At 41.1% G+C, this 21300-nt stretch overlaps 2 protein-coding genes across 3 annotated transcripts in view; one reads left to right on the plus strand and one right to left on the minus strand.

The window, feature by feature from the left end:
* Positions 1–9971, minus strand: part of WDR70 (WD repeat domain 70) — a 257225-nt gene extending 247254 nt beyond the window's left edge. The window contains exons 1-3 of one of the 2 annotated variants that reach the window (XM_054032053.1): positions 9827–9971; positions 6196–6258; positions 5984–6067 (exon numbers count right to left, since the gene is read on the minus strand). In XM_054032053.1, the coding sequence (XP_053888028.1) occupies positions 5984–6067; positions 6196–6258; positions 9827–9878 (199 nt within the window). In that variant the 5' untranslated portion in view covers positions 9879–9971. The remainder of the gene's footprint in view (positions 1–5983; positions 6068–6195; positions 6259–9826) is intronic. The other variant, XM_054032054.1, reaches the window with a different exon arrangement.
* A 16-nt stretch (positions 9972–9987) lies between these two features.
* Positions 9988–21300, plus strand: part of NUP155 (nucleoporin 155) — a 56492-nt gene continuing 45179 nt past the window's right edge. The window contains exons 1-11 of the mRNA XM_054032052.1: positions 9988–10195; positions 12725–12862; positions 14177–14273; positions 15684–15754; positions 16353–16445; positions 17587–17753; positions 18761–18866; positions 19442–19515; positions 19867–19958; positions 20106–20203; positions 20686–20838. Of these exons, the coding sequence (XP_053888027.1) occupies positions 10060–10195; positions 12725–12862; positions 14177–14273; positions 15684–15754; positions 16353–16445; positions 17587–17753; positions 18761–18866; positions 19442–19515; positions 19867–19958; positions 20106–20203; positions 20686–20838 (1225 nt within the window). The 5' untranslated portion in view covers positions 9988–10059. The remainder of the gene's footprint in view (positions 10196–12724; positions 12863–14176; positions 14274–15683; positions 15755–16352; positions 16446–17586; positions 17754–18760; positions 18867–19441; positions 19516–19866; positions 19959–20105; positions 20204–20685; positions 20839–21300) is intronic.

Genomic DNA, 21300 nt, shown 5'->3' on the forward strand with positions numbered 1-21300 from the left:
AACTATAAGATTGATCAGTATTTAGAGGAACCATGTAGTAGATATAAGTAAGACAAGCTGAAACGCAAGTACCTGAAGGCTAAGGCCTGCAAGACTTTTAGCTTAGCTATTTTAGGCCTTGGAGACAAGAAATTATGACATAAGTGATTGGAAAATAACCTGATATCCTAAGATTATGGGAAGAGAGGTAACAAGTGGTAATATTGTGCAAAATTACCCGGAAGTTTAATATTAGATCATAAAAATACTGTAAAGGCGCAACTGTCTCCGACATGTCTTAACCACAGGATACAGGTTGTGCGTCAATGCTAATGAGAATAAAGGGAATTTACATAGCCTATAGAAAATTGACATCACTTAAGTTTCCAGGGGACACAGACACAAATCTACAGAAGCTCCTGTGAGCAGGATTTATAGTTACATGAAAATAGGCATCTTGGATGTTGAGGGCTGAGAACCAATCCACCCGTTCCAGTGCTGGTATTATTGTTGCTAATGTGACATCCTGAACCATTGGACCTTTACGAATTTGTTGAGTTTCCTGAGGTCGAGAATAGGTCTCCATCCTCTGTTCTTTTTCCAGGTTAAGCAGTAGTGCGAATAAAAGCCCTTCCTTCTGTGTTGTGATGGTACCGATTTCACAGAGCCAAATGTAGGAGACAGAGGGGGGATGGAGGTGAATGGTATCAAATAACCTGTGTTGATTATTTCTAGAGGGTTGCTTGTATGCCGATGATTGAGCAGGGAGTGGTCGTCCCCTTAGAGGTCTCTGTCCGCACTTGTATCGTATTGTCTCTGTTGTTGAGCACGTGGGACAGATATTGCATGCTGGGTTGAATAGTATTTCCCTTTTTTAATTCTTCTCTGTGCAGATGTGTATATCCCAAGGGAACGAAGGGTTGCCCTAGCATCCTTCAAGATGTGAAAGGACTTGTCGGTCTTTGTGGCAAACAACTTCAACCCATCAAAGTGGATATCCTCTACTGTCGATTGTACCTCCCTGAGGAAGCCGGACAAGTGAAGCCATGAAGCCAGATGCATAACTATGGCAGAAGCCATGGAATGTGCCACCATGTTTGTCGCATCTAGAGATGTGCTCAATACTGTGCAGCTGGGAGCAAGTTACATGCTGGAGGCTGCACATTGACTAGCCAGGAGTGGCTGTTCACCAGTAAAGCAGTGTAAAAGGCATCCTGGGTTGGAGAACTCAGGAGACATCTATTCAGCAGTCCAGACTATACCGAGGCTAATGTCACAAGAGGACAGACATCTGTATGCACTGGGATATTGTGCATCCCAGTGTCTCTCAAAGGTCGACAGTTCTATACAGTCAGTTTCTTTATACATTGAGTGACTTCCTCCCACTCCCTTTTATTTGGGGGGGAGGTTAGACTCACTGGATGGGGAAGCTGCTTTTGCTGCCCCAGTAACCAGAGCTGCAATATTTGAGCTTCCATCTGCCTCCTATGTGCCCTCTCCTCAGCTTCCTCATTGGCGTTGACTGATACAATTTATTCCACACATCGGTGGTGGGCTCATTCATCAACTTCTTTGTTGACCCCAAGCCTTTGGTGGGCTCTCTCCTCCACCTCCTCACTGGTCTTGACTGTGGCCTCAGCCTCCCTGATCCACGATTCCACCACCAGTTTCTGGTACTTGTTTCTTCCTGGGCTCTCAGATACTGCAGCTGGTCCAGTTCCACTGCAATGCTCAAAGAAGAAGAGTCCTCAGACTCTACTTGGTCAGAACTTATGAGCAAAGCTCTCAGCTGCTGAACTGGGGTTTTCTTTTTAGGAGATTGTGACATTGTCTAATTAGAACATAATCATACAAATCATTATTGCTACCGCTGTTATATAATTGCAATGAATCTTATACAAAGTATAATACGTGGCCAGAAAGGGTTAAACAGCTTGCAGGCTGAATGACCAAGAGGCAACCTTTAAAGTTATGTTAGAAAGGTATGCAAATGGTAATTAGGGCCATTCATGGTAGATGGGCTAGAACTTTGAAATGCAAAGCTATGCTGTTAGAAGTTATACTAATTGTCTGTGTATACTCATAAGCGTAGCCATGTAAACAGACAGGCCCTGTCTGTTACTATAACTATTAATTCAGAGATTTATTCATTTAGATGAATCTTGCATGAAATAATGTCATTGTCGATGTCTCTTTGAAGTTTGTGCTAGACTGTAATGGATAAATTGCCCTATGTTAACTTGTGTAACTAATTACCGGTCGTGCTTAGGAAACAGAAGGTTACATCAAAAGCCTATTGTTTACCCAGGACTGTATGGTCAAGTGGCTGCTAGAAAACTGTATAAAAAACCCTTGGGTCCTGATCCTGTCATGTCAGATCTGCTTAAGCTTCATCAGGGGAAGTTTGAGTCACACGATTGAGATCCCAGTCCTAAACTGGAATACCCTAAATATGATATTGGACATTGGACTATAACCCATGGACTAAATTCTAAAATAACTCTTTGCAACTACAAAACTCACCATCTCTGCTATAAAAACAAGGAGTCTGGTGGCACCGTAAAGACTAACAGATTTATTGGGGCATAAGCTTTCGTGAGTAAAAACCTCACTTCTTACCCACGAAAGCTTATGCCCCAATAAATCTGTTAGTCTTTAAGGTGTCACCAGACTCCTTGTTGTTTTTATTGATATAGACTAACACGGCTACCCCCTGATACTTGACATCTCTGCTATGAATCTGAAGCCCAAGATTGTACTTATGTCTGTACATATACCGACCTTTTAACCTATACTCACTCTCTCACCTAATAAATTTTAGTTTAGTTAATAAAAATTGGCTGTAAGCATTGAATTGGGTAACATCTGGAATATTCATTAACCTGGGAGGTAATGTATCTGATCCTTTAGGATCGGTAGAACCTTTTCTTTTATATGATGAATAAGATTTTCATTAATCCTCCTCATATTTGACTTGGGTGACTAGGTGGAGGCCTGAGGCTCGGTTACTTTAAGGGAACTGTGTTGTTGACTTCTGAGTAACCAAATGAGGTATAACAGAAGCTGTTTTGTGCTGGTTTGTTAAATCTAAGTATGTGAATTCTGCTATGACTACACCCGTGTCAAGCTGTCAAGTGTCAGGACACCAGTGTCAGTTTCCTGTGGCTCAAGGGCATTAGTACCAATCTCAGGGCAGACTGTTAAGAAGTCCAGGGCACAAACCCCAACTTGGTTGGCGCTCTAGACTTAGATTTCGCCAATTATCAAGTGAAACTCCTCAGGCACTATAAACACCCTTAAAGTTACAGACAGTCCCCATTCAGGTTAGCCTAATTTACACCACAAATCAAACCAATATTCAGGTTACTTCCAATCCCAAAGGATGAGTCACTTTCCCCAGGTCAATTGCACCTTAGATCTTACACCAAAGACAACACTTGTAGCCAATCCACTAATAAACTATACACAGATTTATTAATAAGAAAATAAGAGTTATTTACAAAGTTAAAGCAGGTAAACATGTACACAGATGAACTACAATCTTAAGTTTTCGAAGTAATAGAAGCTTCTATGACAAGCAAGTGCTATAGGTCCTTTAGACTAACCCAGACAAAACACTTGGATCTTTTGCTTATGCCTAGTAATCCTGTCCCCCAGAGTCCAACCAGCATAAAGAATACAACTCCTTCTTGTTTGGGGTTTATTCCCTTACCCCAATCCCTTCTGCTCTGAGCTGCAAACTCAGCTGATGGAAGGAATTCACTTCCATGACTCATCTTCAGGGGGGAGGGAAGGGGTGGGAAAGAGCAGAGTTCTCTTTCATTTTCCACAATAATCTCTCTAGTGTGGAAGGGCTTTGCTCGTTAGACAGAACATGACATACCTTTCCTTGGAGGCCAACACTTTATGCTAGTTAGTTTATCTTTTGTCCGATGATTACACAACCATAGAGACTTAAAATAGGTGATATGGTTCTATAAGAGTGTGTTTCATGTTTAGATTAAGTGCTTGTGCCTTGCTGCATGTATTAATTTCATTTGTAACATCTGTATCCCCTATTGTAAGGTAATATTTAAGCATTGGTAATATTTACCAACACACAGGTGAGCCAGATTGATTCCAGTTATGCATTTGTCAGTGTTCAGTTGAGACATGGGGTTTTATAAGTCTGTAGCCTTATGTCCACCACTTTTACAAAGTATGCCTTATGAGGTATCATTTGAAAACTCATAATTTGCTGATCATTATTGTCTTGGTAAAATATAAGCCTACTATATGACATTGCTGAGACACGATCCAAGAAAAATTTACATGTGGATGAAGGAACAGCTAAGGATTCCCATGCAAAGAGACTTTGTGTCTTCTGAACCTCAGATGGAAATGATTTTTAAAGAGGAAAATAACTACAAGAGATAAGAACAGAGGACACAAATCATCTCTCCCTTCATCTCTATTCATAGCATCGACAACATTTGAAAGACAAAGAAAGCATCATTGGACTAGTGAGGGATCCTGGCTGAAAAATTCAGCCAGTAAGACTGCTAGAACATATGGTAAGAGCCCTTTTGCTTTAAATATGTAACTTAACAAGCTAAGTGAACTTAGTGTGTGTTTTACCTTTTATTTCTTTATAACCAATTCTGACTTTTATGCATCATTACTTGTAATCACTTAAAATCTTGCTTTCTGTAGTCAAAAACTTTTTATTGTTTTATCTAAATCCGTTTGCTTGGATTGAAGTGGTTGGGAACTCCATATGAGGTAACAAGGTTTGTGCATAACATTTTCTGTTAATGAAATGACAGACTTTATATGAGCCTGTATTGTTGTCCAGGAGGGTGCTGGGCTGTACAAGATTCATATTTCTGGGACCTGGAATTTGCTGTGTTGCTCTACTGTGTAATTCAAGGGTGGCTGATAGAAACATTCTTACAGTATAGCTCAGATTAATTTACATGCTGGGGGCTGTGTGAGAGCAGGCCAGGAGTGGTTGCTCTCACAGCAAAGCATGTAAAAGGCTGGAGAAGTGACAGCTGTTCAACAGTCCAGATTGTACCTTGGAGAATGTCACAGAGGGACTTTGGCATGAGCTGGCACATGGTCTACCAGCACCACACATTTCAATGTGGAAGAAACATTGTATTTATTTAGATGTATTCAACATTAAAAAAGGTGCTTAAGTCAACACACTGGCCCCCTTATGTAACCGATTTTCACAATATAATCAAAGCGTTCCTCACACAAGCAAACAAATATACAATTTACAGCAGACTTAGGCCCCAAACCTGAAAAAAAGAACAAAGCAGGTATACTCCTGCAAATGCTCAGAGCCTCATAAAGCCAACAGGCATCTGCACAGAAGTGTGTTCACAAGGCTCTCAGCGTAGAATCAGAACCATGATAATCAAATCCTGCACCCATCAGCCCATCACCTCCTTGAATGGATCAGTAATTACACAGGCCTTGCATTATGCCTGAAAGTTAACAAATTCTGGTTATTTTTGTCCAGAGAGTGTGGGGAACAAATTCCAAGGTTGACAGATGGTCCAGGATAATGGCTCGGAAGCAGCTTCCTTATGTATATAATAAGGGGGCTCCAGCTTCAGCAACTTTGCAAAGGTGTGGCCTGGGAAGAGAAGTTTCTCTCAAGTAAGCAGACCCCAAACCATTTAGGACTTGTCTACATTCAGCGGTAGCGTGACCTCGCATACACGCATGCTGTGCAGAGGACACCATTTTGCTCTACTAAAGTGTGCATGCACCACACACTCTAGGAAGGATGCTATTTTGAGAACAAAATGGCATTCTCCAGGCAGCAAAAATCCCGGTATGTGGTCCCAGCATGATCCAGCCCCATCACAGCAGTCTACACTAGGATAAAAGGTGTATTTTCCAACATGTTTTAACACCTACATATAAACAAGGCAAGTGTTAAAAACATGTGTTGGCTAAAACACAATAATCTCTTTGTCAAAAACAAGCACAGGAGATTCACCTATCTTACCCAGCATCTTTTTACTTCTTTCCACTGCAGTTCTTCGAGTTTGCTCAAACATTGCTTCCAAGTCAAATGTTCGAGCTTTCTTTCCTAAAAGATGAGGTAAAAAGAAATTTTGATTAAGACCAAGTAACATGAACTCCAGAAGATTAAAATGAGTAAGTGACCAGGGTAACTCAGATGCTCTCCTTTGCCCTTCCCATGAGCCCTGAACTCACCGAAGCCCGAGAAGCCCATCGTGGCTGCCAGCTCTGGATCGGGTCCTCCCACCAGCTCCACATCTAGAAGGGAACACAGGGGTTAGTGCACAGAGCCCACCATTCCAGCACCTCCCCAGGGAGCTGCACCGGGAATCACAACAGGAGCACCTCCACCAGCAGGAGGAAGTGACCACACGGGAGATTGCAGCAGATCAAGAGGAGCCCTGCCACAAGGTGATTGGCCCACTCACAGAGACTCCTAAAGGCACCCGCTCAGGATTCTCTGAACCCCCAGCTACTGAGAAGCAGCCTTACTGGATAGGTAGAGCTGCACACACAGTACATTATAGCCACAGATATGGTGCTGGACGGACTCTCGTCCCCGCCTCTGTGGCAGCACCCAAGCAGGCTGCTGTTTCCCCAGCCAAACTCATTTCCCTCTCCATGTCCCCCAACTACCCTTTATAGTCCCCCTTCCCCAATACATTACACCTGCAAGTCCCTGGCAAGTCCCTAAACAGGTTTAGCAGCAGGGTTAGTTGGAAAGAACTCGATCTAAACATGGGACAATCAAAGGCTCAAGCTCAGCGATCTGCCACTATAGCATAAACACTACAATGATTATTTGAGAGGCGCCAACTAGCTCAACAGACAAATTCTTCCATCCACTTAGCTGTGAATAAACTGGGGATTAGGTCATCAAAAAACAACATTGTGCAGGGCATAAAATTTTTCACAACTCTGAGTGAGGTAGCTAGGTCTACCTAAATTTTAGGTGTAGACCAGGCCTCAGTGTCCAATGGGACAGGGTTATAAAGTGTAATGGTTGAGATTTTCAACAGAGTCAGGTGCCAAGTATAGTAGATGATGTGAAAGCCCAAGCACTTCAGTGAGCAAGACATGCAGTTTGGAAGACAGACAGACAAACTAAGCATCTCTTGGAAGGACATCCTTACAGTTTCCAACATTGTGGTTGGCCAGGGAGAAGATGGAGGGATAACACTGTACAAGACCTAAAAGCCCTAAACATGCATTACCATCAATGAGAAAAATATGTGTTGACAGAAAGAGGTTGGGGCAAATTGTTAGCACGGCCAAGGACCTCCATGATCTATAGAACTATGGAGTAGGTGACTAACTCCAATTAAATCAATGGGAGTTTGGCACTGTTGTATTAACTGAGATGGAATAAAGAGGTCAAAGGTATTAACATGATCCTGTCCCCATCCCACATTAAACAGTGTTAAACAAATTTTGGGGTTTGGTATACAGAGAACTTAGCCTGAGTAGTACCATGGCAAACATCATTAAAAATCATTTTAACCTTTTACTAAAGATACTGAAAGAAGGAAGAGTTAAAACATTTGAAATGTAAAGTATTAAGTAAGGCTTTCATTCTAGCTACATCCCTTGTTCCCTTTTCCTTCAGCTGTAAAGAGACTTTAAAGGCAAAACTCCCTGTTTGACAGTCTCTTAAATGGTATTAAAAATTATTATAAATAGTTTCAGTGAAAAAAGAAGTTAGTTGAAATGAGCTGGAGCAATTGTTGATGTCATTAAAGTCTAACCCCATTTCCTAGACAAAACAAGACAAACAAGAGGGAAGAAAAAACAACAGGAAAGAGAAAATGCAGCTTCTGCCTTTGGTATTGACTTTCACTTGCCACCTCATTGCTGGAGAAGCACAGGCAAAGCACATGGTCTTATCAGCCACTCAAAAACCCGGCAAACTTGTAACACCATCAGATTGTGGAGGGTATTGCTTTTAGCTGCTTTTCTAGTTACCGGCTTACAGCAGAGCTCCAAAATATATGGTTGTGGCTGGCTAAGAAAAAAAGAAGATAGGAGAAAGACAGAATAAGAAAAAGGAAACATGGAGCAGGGCGGGGCGGGAAAAAGAGAGAGACACGCAAAGTCTCACATCCCTAGTGCAATTTAGTTGGAGCCAGCAGAGGTGGCAATAACAGCCGGGTCCCTCTCTGTGGCATAATCTTGTCAGGACATCTCTCAGGATCAGGATGATGAAGGTACAATATTGTTATGCAGGATCCCAGAAGATGGCATGGGTAGCCGCGATGATGGGGTAGCTCACTCCATCCCCTTTTTTCAGACAGCATTGTGGAAGGCAGCTTTTCCCCGAGCTCTTTTTAAGGATCCCAAAAAGCAAATGCTGGGAACAGCCCATCTCATCATAATTTTATCCACCAATTAAACCTAATTTCCAACATACCAGTTTTGGTCCATTCATTTCTTGTCCCACTCTTTTTTTCTTTACCATTCATAACTTAACAGCCCTTCAATTATATCAGTGAGCCTTTTTGTTTGGACTAATTTAGTCTCTCTCTCGCTCTTTTTCTGATCAAAAGATATTATAAGTTAGTGGTTTTTTAAAAAACTTTCAGTCACTTTATAGTTTTGTTTACAATTAGGATTAATTTGTAGGCCCAATTATTACGATAGCACCTAGCTCCCTTAGGCTTGTTTGAAAATCCTAGCCTTTATTATTAACATCTTTATTTAATTGGATTGCACTTCATTTGGTAACAGTCCAGCAGCTTCATCACTCATTGTTAACTTTTTCCCATTTATCTTCTACTTAAGGAAAGGATAGTCTTGCAGTTAAGGCATTAATTTAGGACTTCCCAGTTCTGCCACAGACATCACATATGACCTTGGGCAAGTCTCTTAATTTCTCAGTGCCTTAAGTCATGTCTTCACTGGCAATCACTTTAACATAGCTTGGGTAGTTACAGCACAGTGCTGGGACAGCTCTCTTAAAAAAGAAAGAAAGAAAAAAACCCACCCCCACGAGGGGCACAGATCCCAAAGCTGGTGCACTGTCTATACTGGCACATTACAGTGCTGAAACTGTTTTTTCATACCTCTGAGCAAGAAAGTTGCAGCGCTGTAAAGTGCCAGCGTAGACAATTTGTTCACGTACAACACAGGGGATGAGATGTCCTTTCCAGTGCCCTTTGTCTTGGCTCTTTAGACTGCTCTTCAATGCAGAGACGCTCTCTTACTGTGTGTATGCACAGTGCCTAGCACAACAGGGTTCCAATCTAGGTGCTCCAGTAATACACATAATAGAGATGTTGGCCCACATTGCAGTCTAGCCTCATATTTTATCAAGTACAAATAACATATTACAGACTAATGTTATACCTGCCTTCATTGAACATATCTTAATGTTCTGCCTGAGAGCAGGTTGTGCATCTGTTTGTGAGGAACAGGGAAGGATGTAGGCCTAGTGAGGGGCTCAGGGCTGTATGTTAACACAGCAGGAGAGTTTGTCGCGGAGACACAGACTGGGCACAGCTGAGCATCGGGAGTTAGATCACAGGTTGGCGGAGAAGATACCGCCCATGTAAGAGCTGGGTACTGCTAGTGACTTCGGCGCTGACAGGGGGTCACTGGCGGAGACGCTGCGCAGGCTGACTCGCTAAGCCCGGCCTCAGAGGAGCAGCCTAGCTCTTTTATTCCATCACCTCGGCGCACGGCCCGGCCCGGCCCAAGAGCCCAGGGGTTACCGAGCTCTGCAGTCGAGATGCGAGCGCCCAGGACCGGCTGCGGCGAGGCGCTCTCCCCCACCCGCCAGGTTCTCGGAAGCCCGGTCCTATCCTCCAGCCTCCCTTCCCCTTTCACTCACGAGACACCTCAGCCGCCAACGCCGCTGCCCCAACGGTCTCTTCTGTATCCATCACCGAATCTTCTCCCCTTGCCAACTCCACGCCGCGGCCACCAATTTAAACTTAACCCTTTCCGCCTGCAGGGCGTCCTTCGCCGGAAGTGACTGGCCGTGAAGCGGAAGTGCGTCAGACGCTCGGGCGCGGTGGCTGCTGGGGTTTGGCGCGGTCCTGTCTCTCTCCGGCCGCTATCGCTATGCCTGTGGCGATGAGCCCGGCTGCCCCGGCCTTGCAGGAGGCGCTGGAGAACGCGGGCCGCATCATCGACCGGCAGATCCAGGATGATCGCTGCTACCCGGACCTGTCCGAGCTGCTGGCTGTGCCGGCGCCGGGTGAGGATCCGTACGGGCCCGGTCACCGCTCTGGTCCCCAGCTCAGCGCTTCCTCCGCCCCTTGTGATTCACCCCCGCCGGGTCGGGCGCACACGCCTCATCCCCCTCGAGCCCTGGTGGCCACGCGGGGACCGCGCGCTACATCCACCTTCCCTGCCGGGATGGCTGCTCGGGGCACCCTCTGCGGGCAGTAGAGCCAGAGCGCCCCGCACTGTGCCTCTGCTGCCCTCTTCCTGCGCCTGGTGCCCCACGGGCAGTCACGTCCCAGCCAAAACAGCAGCTCGTGGGGCACTGGCATCTCTAGTCCCCAGTGAAAACTACACTCCAGAATCCCGGTTCTAGTGAGGCATCTGTGAGGTTATGTCTACACTGCAAAGAAACACCCATGGCTTGCAGCACTTGGGCTTCAGGGCACGGTGAAATTGCAGTGTAAATATTTGGACTGGGCTCTGAGACCCTTTCCTTTTGCGTGGTGTCAGAGCTGGAGCCTGAACGTGTACAGCCCAAGTCAGCTGACCCAGGCCAGCTGAGGACGTTCTATTGCATTGTAGATATACCCTGAGTTATGGGGTGCTTTAGGGCTAGTCTATGGTGGGGATCGATCTAAGCGCTGCAACTTGCTGCGCTCAGGGGTGTGAAAACGCCCCCCCCTCCCGAGCGCAGCGAGTGCAGTGCTGTAAAGCGCCAGTGTAATCAGCGCCTGCAGCGCTGCACGCTCGCTCGCAGCACTGCAAGCTACTCCCCTCGGAGAGGTGGAGTACTTACAGTGCTGTGAGAGAGCTCTCGCAGCGCTGGCGGCGCGACTACACTTGCGCTACGTAACTTTAGCAATGTTGCATCCAATGAAGTGGGTATTCACCCACGAAAGCTCATGCTCCAATACGTCTGTTAGTCTATAACGTGCCACAGGACTCTTTGTTGTGAATAACATAGTTGATGTCGATGTATTTAGGTCGACTTACCATGGTGTGTACTCACTGCAGTGTGTTGACGCTCTCCCGTCGATTCCCCTTGCACAACCCGTTGAGGTGGAGTACCAGAGTCGACGCTAGAGCGATTGGCGGTCAATTTATCATGTCTATACTAGACCCGATAAATCGACCCCCGCTGGATCAATATGAGCTGCCTGGTAGTGTAGACAAGCTGTGAGTGTCCATAGGTGACTAAGGCTAGCGCTGACACTAACAAATTGCCAAATAATTCCTACAGTTTGCCTTAAAGTTTATTGCCCATATTTCATGCATGTTGAGAATTTGCCTCCTTTCCTTATGTGGTTCAGTTCAGTCATCTTCGATGGGTTATGTATGTTTCTTCCTTGTCAGGAGCACCTAGCTTATGCGTAACAGTTACTTAAGTTAAAGCACCTATCATTTTAAATGATCGTATAGTGAGCGATGGCATTGGGGTTGACTCTAGTAAAAAAAGGATTGATGCTTAAATGCATCCAAAGAGGGTAAGTCAACAAAAAAAGGCCCTGATCTTGCAACTTTTTATGCATGGACAGATTACACATCGTGTTCTCTTTTTTCCTTAAAGAGTACACTTCTATAAACTTATTTCACTAATATAGAATATGAAACAGCAATTCTAAAATAAAAATATCTCAAAAGTTAGTGAGCTGTGAAAAGGAAGGGAAAAAGGGAAAGGAAGACAGTACTTAGGAAGCTTTATAGAGCATCACTTTTCTTGGTCTGATAAGACTCTTCCCACAAAAGAAGCTAAATGCAAGGAAAGTCTAACTTGCGTTTCGTGGCAGGAGAAAAACATTGCAAATATAAACCTTGGAGTTTATAATAAACAGAGGGGACTGCATTTCATTTGTATTATACCAATGTAGTTTGTGAACAGTTATGAGAGCCTTTGGGGTGGAAGGTGCTTATAGCATATATAAATATATACTTTTTTTGAGAGAGAGAGAGCCTATCAGCCAATTTTAGGGGGGCACTGGATATTTTATTGTTTTCTTTATTTAAAGTTTATATTACAGATTTGGCTTTAAACAAATACTCTTGAAATTGTGAAAGTCCCTCATTTAAAAATACTTCACAAATATTTTGAGTGAGCTGTGTTACTCTTAGTGCACTTGTATCATTTGTGTATTATTTGTTTATTGTAAATTTTGCTTTTGCTCATGTCTTATTTAGGATTTAGATTTACATTGTAAAGTCCTGATCCTACAAACATTTATACACATGATTAACTCATGTTTAATACTACTCGTATGCTTAAAATTAAACATATGTATAAGTCTTTGAAGGATCAGGGCCTAAAATATTAGTTTAGTTCTTCCCTGTGGTTTGAGGACTTTGTAGTTTGTTCATTTATCTGAAATAATCAACCAAAATTAAGAGAGGAAATAAAGTAGTCTAAATCAGGTTTAACAGAGATGAGTGCTTGCTAATTCAAATATTGGGGCAGGGGAAATCTCTTAAGGATAATTGAAGAAAAGTACCAATTAGGTATTATTTTTTGGCTGACAACTTGTTTTTCATATGAAACTTTAAAGTGTATTTTTATTTTTAATTGCAGGTAGTCCTACAGTTTCTGGAATGTCAGATATGGATTATCCTTTGCAAGGACCTGGTTTGCTCTCAATACCCAATCTTCCAGAGATCAGTTCAATCCGCAGAGTCCCGCTTCCCCCTGAGCTAGTGGAACAATTTGGACGTATCCTAATAAAAATAGCATGTTACTTTGTGTATATAATAATGTTAAAAAATGAATTTTTGTTATTTCATAATCACTTTGGCCCTGATCCTTCAAGCAGCTTCCCCTGGATGGACCCTTATCCTGGACACACCCACACTGGAGTCCGTATGGCTCCCAAGAAGTTACAGGGGTCCATCTATGTGAAGTTGCTTCAGCAGTTGGTAGTTACATGTTGTAATTTTGATGCTCAATGACAGTTGGGTATGTTTGTCATAACAATCTTCTTACACTTAAATTAAAGGGGTCTGCATATGTTAGAGGTAAATATAAAATGCTTTCGAAATCAAGTGGAATAACTAAGTGTTGCTTGCAAGAGATGCATATTTTTTAGGGCTGTCAAACGATTAAAAAATTAATTGCTAGATTAAAAAATAGTTGTGATTAATCACAGTTTTAATTGCACTGTAAAAATAATAGAATACCATTTATTTAAATATTTTTGGATGTTGCTTACTTCTGCAGCTCGTGGGGCATGACGCTTGGCCTGCGGCTCAAGGCTGGCTCCGTGCTGTCACACGGGGGCTAAGTCTTGCCAGAGCCCAGGGCAATCCCACAGCTCTGTGGCCACTCCTGGCTCACCGGGGCACCATGAGAGAGAGAGAGAGTGCGTGTGCGCCCGCAGACATTTTTGTAGAACTCCCCCCAAGCTTGAGGGGCAGCATGGGAGTAAGCACAAGGTGGCAATGGAGGCTGGCATCATTGATGATAGGTAGGATGGAGAAAGGCCTTGACAGTGAAAACAGTCATTATTGCTTTTAATGGATTGTTCAATTGTAATGCTCATTTGGGATACAAATTGGTACCTTTTTTTTTTTTTTTTTAACCAACTCTATAAAAAAGTGTCTGAGGAGAGAACATTTGATTTTGCCCAAGCATCAACAGTGGTAGTTACTGATTTGCCCAGCATGGAGCATAGTCTATTGGTATTACTGGTACTTACTTGCAGTAAATAGTGAATATGCCCCATGTGTCTAATGTGCAATATTTTCAAAACAAAGCAGGGCCAGAGAAAGCTGCAGTATGATGTCGTTGCTTTGGGAGGTGCACAGCTAATACCAAGGAAATTTCCCCCTAACATCTGTATCTGATTTCTTTTAAAGGGAGTTTTCATTTATTTTTTCACACTTGTCAAAACATGTCAGCTTCTCATACACACATACAGAACTTTTTTAACAAGTATCTGTGCATATTCTTACAACTTTAAAATAGCTTGATGGGGATTTTGTCTTGGGTAGCCTAAGTGCATTATTCCTTACATCTGTGGTATTTCAGATATGCAATGTAATTGTATGATGGGAGTATTTCCAGATATCAGCAGAGCATGGTTGACCATTGACAGTGACATTTTTATGTGGAATTATGAAGATGGGTATGTAGAAAACAAATTTCTACAGGTATATATGGTGTTAAATCTGAATTAAGTGATGGTTATAAGGGAGTGATTTGTTTTAGCACAGAAGTGTACTTATCATTTTAAGGTACCTTGATCATTTCAGGTTCTGGATTTTTTTTGTGCAGGGGGGTTAAGAGGTGGGTAAGGAAAATGCATACTTTTAGTATTAGGCTTCTCCACTCTCCTAAATTTGTTGTATTTATATTGAGCTTGAGTTCAAAATTTTTAAGAGGAACGTTTTTATTTTGGACTCTGTATGCTCATACAACAATTAACTTGGCTGACTAGGTTTAATCCATGCATTATGGTGTATTAATATATATGTAGTAGGCAATCATGTTCCCACAATCAACTATTTTTATGTTTATAATGTGGCTTTGGAATGATGAAGATATACCAAAGCTTTCTGATTTAAATTTATTATGAATATAAATATCATACCTGACTTATGATTAAAAGATTCATAAAACTATGATGATAAATTCCTAGTCTTTTTGAATGGCTCAGGGAGAGATGCCTGTGATATCCATTCAGTGCATGAGTTTGTGTTCTTTATGTGTCTCATAAGTCCATTAATGGCTATTAGTCAGGATGGGTAAGGAATGGTGTCCCTAGCCTCTGTTTGTCAGAGGGTGGAGATGGATGGCAGGAGAGAGCTCACTTGATCATTACCTGTTAGGTTCACTCCCTCTGGGGCACTTGGCGTTGGCCACTGTTGGTAGACAGGAAACTGGGCTAGATGGACCTTTGGTCTGACCCAGTACGGCCATTCTTATGTTCTCTATAGTATAACTTATTTTCTGTAACAGCAGGTTATTTCTTCTGAATTATTACACTTCTAGGGGAGATTTAAATGAGACTTGTGCTTTACACGGGGTTAGTTAATACTAACTTCACAGTATTACAGGTGGGGTTTTTTTTATATATAGATTTTTTTCCCCCACAATAAATTAAACTTGCTTTAGCTAATTTTATCAGAAAGAAAGAAAGTTGGTTGTGAATAGTGCAGTGAATCCCTTTCTCCTGCTGAGCTATATCTGGACTAACTTTGGAGTAATATAGACTAAAAAATAGACTGTGTGAATAGACAAGGAACGGAGAATTAAAAATACAATTGGATTTCAAATTTGAAACTTAAACCATAAATGGCTACTTCATTCCAAACAGAGGATTGGTTACATAGGTATTATGATGACTTTTTTCTGTCAGTTCCATTATAATGGTCTTGCTTCCACCCTAAGAGAAGAATGCAGGAGATGGGTTCCAATTGTTATATAGTAACAGAAGAATTTAAAAGTTTCAGATTCTGTATATTTAGAAATTATTGGATATTGAAAGTCTTTTCTGTTGTGCTTTGATGTAATTTTTTTTCTCATTTTTTGACAGGGGAGACCTTGCTTATTTTGATGGTCTTAGTGAAACTATTCTTGCTGTGGGTCTTGTGAAGCCAAAGGCAGGTAATAAAAAATGCATGACAGTGACCAAAATTATGTAGCTGCTGAACACTGTAAAAAAATTGAAAAGCTGATTAATTTTCTTTACTAAACTAGAGGCATTATGGAAGGATTTACAAGTCACAAGTAGTTAGGTAGTCATGTACGTTAGCGATCTTACAATTACTGCTAAGTTAGAATCGAATGTTTTATACTATTTGAAAACTAGGAATTCTGACTTGCTTTAAGCTGGCATGAAATATTGGTTTCTAGCCGTAGTAGTTCTTTTGGTCGCAGCTGCTTACATCAGATTGGACACAAAGTTGGAGGGAGGGGGTAGGGTTGGAGGTGAAAAGAAGATAGTAATAAGAATATCATTTTAAGATCCAGTCTTTCATGACTTGTCAGAGCTGGAATAGAATGAGATATAGCATTGGAAAGCTGGGCATCTGAGTGGTATATAGTTTTCTAATTCTGGAGCTTCACAGGCTGTCAGACCTTCAATATGACTAGCCCTCAGACCATTGTAAATTTCTACCCTTCATGCAGGGAAGATGTTGATCTTAGTATGAATCTGGTGTACTGGCCTTGAACTAAGTTCTAACTTTTCTTCTTTTCTTAGGTATTTTCCAGCCTCATGTACGATACCTACTGGTTCTGGCCACTCCTGTGGATATAGTGATTCTAGGACTTAGCTATGCTAATTTGCAAGCAGGTAATTCTCTCTCGCACTCCAAGTAAATATACGTTTCTAGGATAATATTCTCAGTTGTGAGTTAATTGCCACACCACATTAATTTATTACTAGTCATGTAATTTAAAAAATATTAAGCTGCATGCCAAGGGGCTCTTCCTAAGTTTCTATGGCTTTCTGCATCAAGAGTGAAAGAGCTCTATAACATCCTTTTCACATAGGATACAGTATTCTATACCCGCAATTCAGAGAAGTATTCTACTCTGTTACCCACCCTTTAGTTCTTTTTAAAGATGCTATGACTGTTAACTGTTTCCCAGTAATCAAGTATTATTTTGGGAGAGGAGCAGCATGTGAACTGCATCAGTTTTTAATGTGTCTTAGGGTATATCTACACAGCATTTTGGAGCTAGCAGGAGCATGCCTTCCAGACCAGTAGACGGAGTCAAGCTAGTGGTGCTCTTACTTGCTCTCCAAAAATAGCTGTCTAGACAGCACTTTGAAGTTGTGGCTTGGGCTCTGAAGCAGGTGATGGTTTGAAGCCTGAGCTGCAACTTCAAAGATCTGTCTATACAGCTATTTTTAGAATGCTAATGGGACCCCACTAGCCCAGATCTGTCAACCCAGGCTAGGAGGCTTGTTCCCACTTAGTGCAAAATGCAGTGTAGAGGTACCCTTATTAGCAAACTCCACACTCTTTGGCATTTGATTCAGAACCACAGAAAACTCGAGCCCAGTGCTGTATATTTTTACACATGAAATGTGTAAGTAGGAAAAATAAATGAGAGATTTTGAGAAAGTTATAAGGGAGTAAGAATATTAGGGGGCTAAAATAGAATATTTTTTCAATAGGTTGTTATGTCATGTCTCTGATAGACAAACTAGGAAATCTTATGTTCAGATTTGTCAGGATTTTGAGGTCATAATTGTCTTAAAATATTTTAACATACAGTACTGATTAAAAGCTTCCCAGAGAGGAAAAACGTAAACAAAACTTGTTGTGACTTAAGGAGAGAGAGAGAGAAACTCTGTCAGTCCGCTAAGGTGCAGTCTTACTATAGTGTTTCCTGATTTTCTGAAATAGTCCTAAATCACAATACCATAGTATTTAAACAAGCAAACTCAACGGATATGATGGGTTTTTTTTCTTGATGTATTTAAGGTTCTGGAGCCCTCAATGACAGCATGTCTGGAGGAATGCAACTGCTTCCAGATCCTCTCTATTCACTCCCTACTGATAATACCTATCTTCTAACCATAACTTCCACTGAAAACGGCCGTATCTTTTTGGCTGGAAAGGATGGCTGTTTATATGAAGTAGCTTACCAGGTAAATATAGTCTTTACGCATACGTATTTTTGTTCTTGGTTATGGGGTTGGGGTTTTGAGAATTTTAAAATGTGTCAATCTTGTCACCTCATTTCCACAATTGTGTTGCCTGCCTTAATTTATTTGAGTGATAGCGCTGTGCTCTTAATACAGAAATGCTATCAACCTACAGTCGTGGTAGGCTAGATAAACTAATTTATTTGAGGAATGAGCAAAAAAGTTTGTTCCGCAAAGGGCATGCATCATGAGATCTCCTTTCTGACAGCTTCTACAGACACTGTTGTCCCCAACCATCTTATCTCTGCCTTCAAAACCACCTTAATGGGAGCAGCTGTTCTGATTATTGGAGACTGATAAAACCCAGAAGTTGACTGGGATGAGGTTTGATCTGCTGTCATGAATTTAATTTTACTTCACTGACTCAATCTGCAGACATGAGCCCAGTCCTTTGTCTCTAAAGCAGCACTGTTAGGTTAAGTCCTTTATAGGCTGTTTATTTTTTTATTACAATAAACAGAAGAAAGTATTGATTATTTTTATTAATTTACATTATATCAGCACCTGGAAGCCCCAACTAAGTCATGGGTCCATTGTGGTATGTCCTGTAAAAGTCAATCCCTGCCCAAAGAAGTTAAAATCTTAATTTTAAGATTTATTCAGCAGGTGGCTGTAACAATTAGCTAATCAGTTCCCTTTGTTTGTGTGGCTCCTTGACACATTGCAGGAGAGAGAAACATATTACAACCACACCCACACACCCCAAAAATGGAAAATGTGATTAGAAAACCACAAACAATGGCTTTGAGATGCAGAGGCTTCTAAGTTTCTGAAACAACTTTTGCTGCTTTTATTTTTTTTTTATTTTTTTTTTTTTTAATTATCTACATTTCAGATGAAAAGTGTCCCTTTAAAACTGTGTCCATGAAAACTGAATGCATAGCATCGTCATGCAGGAATTCACATGATTACCTAGCTAGTTTTAATGCTTTATATGTTTTCAATTGTAGGCTGAGGCAGGCTGGTTTACTCAACGGTGTAGAAAGATCAATCATTCAAAGAGCTCCCTTTCTTTCCTTGTTCCTTCATTGCTGCAATTCACATTCTCAGAGGATGGTAGGTGATAATGTATCAATAACTGAAATGTTTATAAGTTAATGTAAATAAAAAAAACCTTAGGCCAACATTTTCACACTTGGGTGCATTGAGTTAAAGACTGTGGGAGTAGCAAGTGGTTGGCAATTATGAAAATCAAGTTACTTATTTAGATATGGATTTAGGTATTGAAGTCTGAAAATGTTGGCCGTAGTGGCTACAGTCCCTGTTTTGTGGTATAAATTTGGTAAGTTTACATACTGGAGTGATAATATTGTAATCCGTATAGTAAAACTTTTACTTGAAATTGTTCTACAAATATTTAAAATGCTTGTTTTGTAATGGATTAGACAGTGATAGTCTGTTGTCCTACTGTACTTCAGTAAGATATTAATATGTCACTTTTAAATCTGTTCCTGGGCAGGAGCCCATTGTAAATGGAATGCCCTGTATGAGTACATTCTAATAAGTGATTCAGTCAAATGCCAGTCAAATCTACCCTTGTAAAGTTTCAGTACTATCAGTTTTACTGTATTAACTAGTTCGCACCAAATCCAGTTTTGATTTTCACATACTTTTTTTTTTTTTTTTTGCAGATCCCATAGTTCAAATTGCCATTGACAATTCTCGAAACATCCTATATACCCGTTCAGAAAAAGGAGTGATACAGGTATCTGAATACTTTCAATGTCCTATTTGGATTTTCTTATGTGCATACATTATTTTTACCCTCCCCATCTGAAAAACTATGTTTGTACATTAGGATTCTTTATATGCCAGTCAAGACATGAAGGATTTCCCCCAGGATTTTTTCCCTGCATTTATTTCCCTCCCCCTCTGCACTATATTATGGCCACGATCCTTTCTATTGAAAACTAGGAAGGACTACTGCTTCAGTTCTCTAGTGCGTGGAAGCTTGAGGCCAAAGAAGAATTGAGAGAAATCTGATTCACTGCATGATGGGATAAAGTTATGTGCATTAATTTAATTGTGAAACTACTAAACTGTTATTAAATTACAGGTTTATGATCTTGGCCAAGATGGTCAAGGAATGACCAGAGTTGCTTCTGTTTCTCAGAATGCTATTGTTTCTGCTGCTGGAAACATTGCCAGGTAATATGAAGAGTGTGATATGAAATACTTCCTGTTGGGAGATCTGTTTAATTTTTTTGTTTTACCAAACTTTTGAAGAGTGTTGTGTATTCTCTGATTTGTTTATTGCATGATGTCAGTTACATAAACTCTTTTCTGTCCTTTTAGGACTATAGACCGTTCTGTTTTTAAGCCTATTGTTCAGATAGCAGTGATTGAAAATTCAGAATCTATAGATTGTCAGTTGCTGGCAGTCACACATGCTGGTAAGAAATCAATATACCTCCTTCTCTTATTGGTAAATAAGACCTGCTTAGGTTCGGAAAATTGACAAACACTTTTCTTTTCAAGGTTGTCTATTCCCCATGCATACTAGAAGATGTATATAATAATCGTTATAATAATGTTACCTGTTTCTTGTATATTGCTTCATATGTTCAAAGTCCTTCAGACATCTGATAAATACTTGATCGTACCATATAACTATTTATTCTGTTTTACAGTTGAGGAAATAGGGGGAGAGTGGCTTGCCAAAGGTTATACAGAAAACTAGTGGCAGATCAGGATTAGAATCATTTGACTTGGATAGAAGGATCATTTTCAAGAAAGGAATGTAGTAATATTTATATAGAATTACTTACAAGCTTCTGAATTAAGCCTTGCATCAAATATGCTGAGACTGTTAGCCATTTATAATATTTACACAAAATCCATTGCAAAGAGTGATCTCCTTTTTCCTTTGGCCTAGGTGTACGAATGTATTTTAGTACATCCCCATTTAAGCATCCAATGGCTCGACCCTCCATGTTAACGTTGGTTCACATCCGCTTGCCTCCAGGATTTTCCGCTTCTTCTAATGTGGAGAAGCCATCAAAGGTGCACAGAGCTCTTTATAGCAAAGGTAAGCCTTGGAGTGCAGCTTAAATAAGATCCATTCTTTAAGACTTTTATAACAAGTAGCGCCACCATGATTGCTTTTTACAGTAGGAAACTTGGTGTAGGAAACTTTGAGTTTAACACAGGCAGTGGTACGATACACTATCTTTTCACTGTACCTCAAGTTTGTCCTTGAAAGACACTCTCTAGACTTGACATAGTGATTGTTAGGCTCTATGCCCATTAAGTCCTTGGTCTCTTTGCTTAGTTTGCCAATAAATGTGCCAGTTGTGTTAGTGATCTTGTCTAAATTACTAATTGATTTTGTATAGGCCGGCCTAATAGCTTTCAGATGGCTTCAGTTTTTGGTCACTTCTGACCTAGGCTAAATTCAAATCTGTGACCTAGAAGTGGAAAAAAACCTCTGTATCATGTCATTGACCTCTTCAGCCATTCTGTTGTCTTCCAGGTAAATTTTCAAAGACTC

Source organism: Malaclemys terrapin, chromosome 6 (assembly GCF_027887155.1).
Source record: "Malaclemys terrapin pileata isolate rMalTer1 chromosome 6, rMalTer1.hap1, whole genome shotgun sequence".
Lineage (NCBI taxonomy): Eukaryota > Metazoa > Chordata > Testudines > Emydidae > Malaclemys > Malaclemys terrapin.